General features: G+C 39.2%; 2 protein-coding genes across 2 annotated transcripts in view; one reads left to right on the top strand and one right to left on the bottom strand.

Annotated features, from left to right (window-relative positions):
• The window catches only part of LOC138032165 (sulfotransferase 1B1-like), a 10,608-nt gene extending 10,118 nt beyond the window's left edge, over positions 1 to 490 (bottom strand). Inside the window, exon 1 of the mRNA XM_068879770.1 lies at positions 230 to 490. Coding sequence (XP_068735871.1) covers positions 230 to 410 — 181 coding nt within the window. The 5' untranslated portion in view covers positions 411 to 490. The remainder of the gene's footprint in view (positions 1 to 229) is intronic.
• A 4,621-nt stretch (positions 491 to 5,111) lies between these two features.
• The window catches only part of LOC138033008 (sulfotransferase 1B1-like), a 9,712-nt gene continuing 7,323 nt past the window's right edge, over positions 5,112 to 7,500 (top strand). Inside the window, exon 1 of the mRNA XM_068880742.1 lies at positions 5,112 to 5,402. Within this exon, the coding sequence (XP_068736843.1) occupies positions 5,222 to 5,402 (181 nt within the window). The 5' untranslated portion in view covers positions 5,112 to 5,221. The remainder of the gene's footprint in view (positions 5,403 to 7,500) is intronic.

Below are 7,500 nucleotides of genomic sequence, written 5' to 3'. Positions count from 1 at the left end.
TACAGGTCATTTGGGGAGAGGGGGGGAGTATTTGCATTTAAACGATGGATGTGCAGTTCACTGCAGCATGATATAGTCCCAAGAGTAAAATAACTTGTATTGGGAAGGTGAAAATAGTCCATTTTCGTTGGCAGAAAAATATTCTTCCTATTGACCTGACCTGACGTGCAACCTGACCTGTGACCTGTGTTTTAGACCCGCCGATAAAGCCAAGAAACAAGACGCCCACCTGACTTAGGATATGATACGACAAAAACATCATCCGATTTCGTCTGAAAGTTGGAGATGTAGTGGGCGAATAATGCCGGATCGCTGACGATGAATGTCTGAATATTCGTTCCCAAAATCTTGAAAAAAGTGCTCGATCTCCAATCACCTTTTGTTATCTGAAATACGGGATAACTCGCCATGATTAAAGCCCAAAAAAGATTGTCATACCAGAACTTTAAGCAAAGTTCACTGCTTTCCACTGTTTTTCTCGCGGGACCAGAGTCCACTTTTCTTTTGGTCAGCATTAAGAACGCTGACTTAGGTAGATAGGTTATGTATGGGGACATGAATTGTACCGTATATATTGAACGTGCCTTGAATCCGTGAGCGGACTCTGGGGACAAGAATGCAATCCCGTGGTATTTTGGGGACTTTAAGACTCTTCTCTGTCCATCGCGTTCGCGTCGTTCAATGTGGGCGAAGTGTCAGAAAAATAAATTGGTACGAGCGGATTCAGAGTAAAAAGGTACAATGAAAGATTTGCATTTCTACGCTCACGTCATTAAAACCTCAAATTAATTAGTGATTTCACGTCATCGTTGTGCAGAGTACAGCAAAGAATGCGTGCCGCACGTGCAGCACGATTATTTTCCTCTTTTAAACAATGACATTATTGTTTCGTGGCGTTCTCGTTAACGACCGCGTCGTATCTTAAAGTCCCTATTACTTTAAGTTCCAACGCAGAGTTTCCGGACTCTGGCCATAGCCAAAGCAGGAAGTCCGCGAATCACGGACTTCCGGCTCCTCTGCGCATTCTCAGAAATTTGAAGCAGTAAATAGAGGATTTTTCACGGCGTCGAGAAGATATGAATTTTATGTTTGAGTGGCAAGAACAATCCACGGGTGCGCGCTGTGAACGAGTGAGATAATTAGGGCCGTTTATACGAGAGAAAATAAGCCGCGGCTTACTCTGGCCGCGGAGTACATAATACGCGAAAGGAACTATTTATACGAGTATAAACTCCCAGGCCAGGATAAGCCGCGGCTTGAGAAAGCCGTGAACGTAGATTTTGTACCATTTATACGGGGTGTTCGCGTCTTATGTAAGCCGCGGCCAGAGTAAGCCGCGGCTTATTTTCTCTCGTATAAACGGCCCTATTGTTCTTGCCACTCGAACATAAAATTCATATTCCGAGCTAACGTGTAATTTTCTTTATATTATGTAGACAGGAGTGTATTACTCACCATTTTTCTTTCTAACGCCGAGAACAAACTTTATCGCAAATTCTTGCAGATCGATGGAAGGAATTTCTTCAACTTTCGCATTTCAGGTTATTCTTCACTTGCAAGGAACCCTTTGAATAATTGTAAGTTGTATGATGTTTTATTCTTCGTTAGTAGCATTTTCTTGTTTCTCAGAGAAGGATCTTACGTCAGCTTCAGAGAACTTTACGAATCTAACGCTCGCCATTTTTCACTGACTGTTTGCACAAACAACCATACAGAGGCGGGCAATGACGTCCACAATATCCTCACTGGTGAGGATATGGAAAATACGCAAATCGGGTCTCAGATGTAGTTTTGTATAAATTTTATGAGTGGTGTATTTTCCAGTAAAAGACTCCTGTCTATATAATAACGGTCGTTAACGCAGGGCTCGAAATTGACTTTTGGAGAAGTCGCAAATTTGGGATTTGTTGTCACCTTCGCTCTTTCGAAACAAAAGGGTTAGCAGTTGCCACTTTGCTCCTACTTTTGCTAATAAGTAAAAAAAGAAATGACAAAATTATGTTATTTCTCGCTGTGAATTTTCTTTGAAAATAGCGTAATTGTAGAGTAATTTAGCTGCGATGTTACGTGCACAGTTCCATTCCTTCGATCATTCGCCATTTTCTGCGGTTTCTTTACACACAAGTATTGCGGGCTCATATTTTTGGTAAACCGCTGACAACACAATGCAGCGCTGCGATTTTGCGACTAAAATTTGCGAAATTGCGACTAAATTTTGGTATCTTATCGCAAAATTGCGACTGGATTTTTTCGTTAATTTCGAGCCCTGTTTAAACGGTTACAAAATTATACCATTACCGCAACTCTGCGTATTTTTTTGAATTCAATATTGTCGTTAATTTAGAAGACTGAAAGCTCGAGTTATGGGAAATAGTCATATATTTTTTAAAAGACAACCCAATTGTATAGGACTCGAACCTGGGAAGGACTCGAACTTGGAAATGTCGATTAACCCGTCACCTAACCACCTGAACACCACACGGCTAGCTGCTCAGGAACAATATTTTAAACACCATTTGATAATGCTGTAATATCACTTGGCAACAAACAATATTAAACACTGCAAAACGTCAGTTACCAAACTTCTCGACAAGGCTAACCATTTTAAAATCAAAGCTTAGGACTAAATTATTAATCTAGCTTAGGCCTAGTTATTCTTCATCAGCGATATTCTATAGGAGACGTATTATAAATGTCTTTTTAAGAGTGCGGTGTTTTGATCTTTAGTGGTGAAGCAGAAAGAAGTGGTTCCCATAAAGTAGAAACTCTGGGTTCAAATCCAATCCACGGATATGATTTTTTATTTCTTTAATTTCTCTGGCCACAAGTCCTGGGACATAGTGTCCTTCACGATAAAAGTGAATTCAAAGCAAATTACGAATTCACGACTGAATCGTGAATTTAGAGAAGAGATCGTGTTGCAACATGGCCAGAGTCCGTGTTCTTGGTGTTGATGAACAGAGGAGCGGACTCTGGGGTCGAAAAAACAGCTGTGAAGAAAACCGGGGTCGATGCTGCGGTGGACGTTCATACTAGTTCATTATCAACGACTATATGAGCAACGTAGTTCCCGAGTTAAGGCAGGTTTATAAACCTGAAGAAGGCTGGTGTTGGCCAGCCGAAATATTGCAAGCAACAACGCCTATGTTCACGTTGTCTTGACCAACCTTTGCAGGATATTTTCTATATATATATATATAGTAAATGGATGTCTTCATCGTTTCTTCAACTGCCTAATGTCAAATTGAGAGCGATTTTATAGAGTCCAGAGGTATGCAACTCGCTGGATACTGGGAACCAAAATCGGCGAAGATGCATATGTCCTACAATCAACGAATCATTTTGACTCTTCGTTTACTCCCATTAACTGACGACTGAGAAATACGAAATCTTGTCTTTCTCTATAATTGGCAGCTGGATCCGCCAATTTAGATATCGATCCATTTGCACCGAAAGAGACGCCACTTGTGAATGAATTCGAAATGAAAAGACTAGTCGGAGGTTCGTGGGTTCGGCTCCTTCAATTCGGGGAAGAGCTCGGGTTTTCTTGATCGATTTGTTATTTTTGCCATGCATGGCCAGCATTGCCCAGAGAATGCTACCCTTGTGTTAAAACCTGCTTACTTTAAAACCACTGCTTTTCAGGGTCGTTCTTCAATAACATTGAAAAATCCCGGAATACTAGTTGCAATCTACAACAACAACAATTAACAAAAAAACAAACAAAAACAAAACAACATTTACTTTATTGATACAAAAATCTAGAGAATATGACTAGCCCGCAGGTAGCGTCAGCTAATCTGGGCGGGCCAGACTTACAGTTTACTTAAGGATGAGTTATAAATACAAAGAAAACTGGGAGAAAGATACAAGTGAAAGAATATATAAACAAACGACGAAAGAAACAGAATATATGAACAACAGCAGATAGCAGTACATAGGACAAAACTATTTGACTAATCCTACTTTCTTTACAGTTGTAGACGTTTCCACATAGTCATTTTTGTTTATCAATATTTTGAAAAGGATTCCACGAATTTCTCTTTTGTAAGCTTTCGTCGGTAATGCTCTAACACGTTGGGGTATCTCATTCCACACTTTAAAGCCTAGCCTAGCCTAGCCTAGCCTATTCTGACAAATTATCCAGCCTAAAGATCATTAGGAATTTTCTACGTGTTACCTATTTTACCACATTAGATTCAATATTTGAAATAACTATGTCGTGTATTTAATTGGCTCTTCTCTCGTAACTGTCTGTGCCACCGTTCGTAATCTTCGTATTTTCATTTGTCTTCTTTATTGTAATTTTATTGGATCTTACTTCACATGGGGTTGTTCCTCGAATGGTTTACATGTCCCGTTTGCGCCAACGTCTTCGGTTAGTTTAATACTGATTTATTTGCAATTATTATTGACGGCGTAAAGATAGCAGAGTAACAATAACTCTCAAAAAAGAAACGACAGTTTTCAATTTACAATACATGTTTCGACATACTCATGTCATCTTCAGTTCCAAATGAGCTTTTTTAACAGTTGTACACTTGAATTTATATTAAGGTACGTTACAATTCTACGTGTCAGAACTTGCGTACAATTTGAACATGAAGTATGAAATGCGCAGGAAACAAAAATAGCGCACATAGCAATAAAATAAAAGACGAAAGAACAGCGTAATTAAAAAGAAAGAGACAAATTTTAAATGCCTCAACTGCTGATTAAGAATGGGATTTTCCCACTTTTTATGTGCAATGCCTCTTTGATCTTAATTTGGAATTTTGAGGCGGCAGAATCTAGAATCATGAAACATTCTGTATTACAAGAGTCATGACAGGCCCTAGATGACTGCAGGTGTCTGTAAACATGCCAAGACATGTCCGACAAGAGATGCTCACGAGCACGAGTACAAAGGTGGCGAGTGGTCTCGCCAATGTGTATTGATCAATAAAGCTTGAAAAACCTACTAGTAAACCTCGATAAGTGTGACCCTGACCCTGGTCAGAGTTTTTCTCTGTCCTTTTGTGGGCCCATTTCCATTAGTAGGGCTTGCCTAACGCTCACATGATTCATATGGGGTACAAAACTAGCACTTCACATTACACTCTACTAGAATCAGTTAAGTCTAGTTACAAGGTTCACAGGGAACAGTGAACATCGCTCAGTTCAAGGCCCATCCGAGCATTTGTTAAAATTGCACTCAACCACTTTGGACATTCGATTCATCATGGCGAGTTATCCCGTATTTCAGATAAGAAAAGGTGATTGGAGATCAGTTCCTCTTGTCAAGATTGTCGGAACGTATATACCAGAGGTATTCATTTGTGATCCGGCAGTATTCGCTCACTACATCTCCAACTTTCAGACAAAATCACAAGATGTTTTTGTCGTATCATATCCTAAGTCAGGTGAGCGTCAGGTTTCTTGGCTTCGAGTAAATATCAAAATGACGAGTGCGAGCTCTAAGCACCGAGAAACTAGTGTAGAAACTACGAGAGAACGAGGCCGAAGGTCGAGTAATTTTATTTTTTCGAGATGTTTGGAACCTCTGATGAAAAACGAAGCGCGAGTTTTTTATATCTCTTCTAAGGGCGCGTTCGATTGCCTCTATTCCGGAATAAGAATACGTGGAGTGATGATTAATTAAAACGGTATGTTTCGCGCGTTTCGAGGCAGCAAGGTTAATAAAAATATGTTTAAAATAGCATTTTAGCGGATGTTTGACAATTTTAATGTGAATCTCCGTAAAAACGAAGAATTTCTAACTTATATTCCACGTGTTCTTATTCCAGAATACAGCCAATCGAACGCACCCTAAAATTAGTGATGAGGAACTATTGTATCAGGGCCCCAATTCCTATGAGATTAGTATGGCTAATCAAATGGTGACGATTGAACTTAGGGAATAATTTCAGGCGCGTTTTGTCCAAAATTAAATAATTTCCCAAACCTTTAGGCGAGGGAAATTATTTGATCTTTGTACAAAACGCAAGTGAAATTATTCCAAGTGAAATTATTCCATAATTTTACGACCATTTGATTAGCTATTAAAATCATGGATGACAAATTACGTTCTTAAGACGCGGTTTATTGCCCTCGCAGGGATTTTGCCTAAGTGTTGCCGAAGCGTTGGAGCATCTTCTTAACTCAAGTGTTTTCTCACAAAGGAGAGGGAAAGTGATTAAATTATCTTATCACAACAAGGAAAATTCTTTGGTTTGATTACTAAAAGAATCGCGAACGAACGGTTTCATTTGGGTAAATTGAGTAAATTAACGAACATTACGCAGCCACAAATAAGTTTCGAATAAATTATCGCAACATAGGAAACTCTTAAACATGCAAAACCGTGTCACGGGCAGCTGCATTGTTGGGGATACTCTCAACATTTCCAAATTCTAGTTTAATTGCCAGAAGAGTTTTGTACACAAATTTTCCCGGCGTGTCCAATCGATGAAAATCGATCATTGGAAGGCAATCGATGTAATCAATATAATCGATAATAATTAATCGATTATTATCGATTGCCTCAATTAATCGATAAAAATCTATACGCACAATTCAAATCCTCGTAATTGCTAACGATGATATCGATTGTCATCGACCTCAATCGGCAAGTCTTGAATGAGGATACTTGAATGAGGATACTACTCGATACTCACAATTTTCTTGGTGATTGATTTTCATCGATTTCCGATATTACTCGATTAAGTATTATCGATTATATTGATTGATATAGGTTATATCGATTATTGGTTTTCATCGATTGCGCACGCCGGAAAAATTTTCACTCGATGTACCTATCATTAATAATACCGTGACAACGTTTCAGTTCCTTCATACGGTACGTTTTTAACACTTCCTGCTTCTTACTATTCATTTGGTCATTTAATCTGATAACTGTGATTATATAATCCAGATCAAGGACACCTAACTAAAGCATTGACATTAAGCCGTCATCATTGAAATCAGGAGATCCCGGGTTCAAGACATGTTCTGACTACTCGTTGAATTTGTTCCTGGTAGTCCCTGGTTCAACTTCCCAGCTGCACTTGTAAATAGCCAACTGGTTTGTCTCCGGCCAGTTGGGATTCTTAACAGTTGATGTTGTTGTTCTGTTCCGTTGTTTCATTGTGTTTCATTGGCCCTGAAAAGCCCCTATGGGGAGCGGTCAATTAAGTATGTATTGTATGGTATTGTATCAGTGGTTATTCAGGTTACTCAAGACTAAAAAACTTCATCCCTTGCAGCATGTTACATTTTTAAAAAAACAATGGCCACATTGGGGTAAAAATTGAGCTTGCGTTTCCTTTAGTTTTTTTTTCACTATGTCTGTCATGTCCAGTGCTTTCAGAAATATGTTCGCTTCTTTACAAAACTGTCGAAAACCCTGCTAATTTGTTTTCTCCCTGCTTCAACATCAACTGCTCCCTTTGTAAACGGTCACCTCTACCTGGGCTCTGGACACAATTCTTCGGGGCAGCTGTATTGTCAACTATTACTCCA

This window comes from Montipora capricornis, chromosome 14, assembly GCF_036669925.1.
Source record: "Montipora capricornis isolate CH-2021 chromosome 14, ASM3666992v2, whole genome shotgun sequence".
NCBI lineage: Eukaryota > Metazoa > Cnidaria > Anthozoa > Scleractinia > Acroporidae > Montipora > Montipora capricornis.
This window is presented reverse-complemented; position numbering and strand designations above follow the sequence as displayed.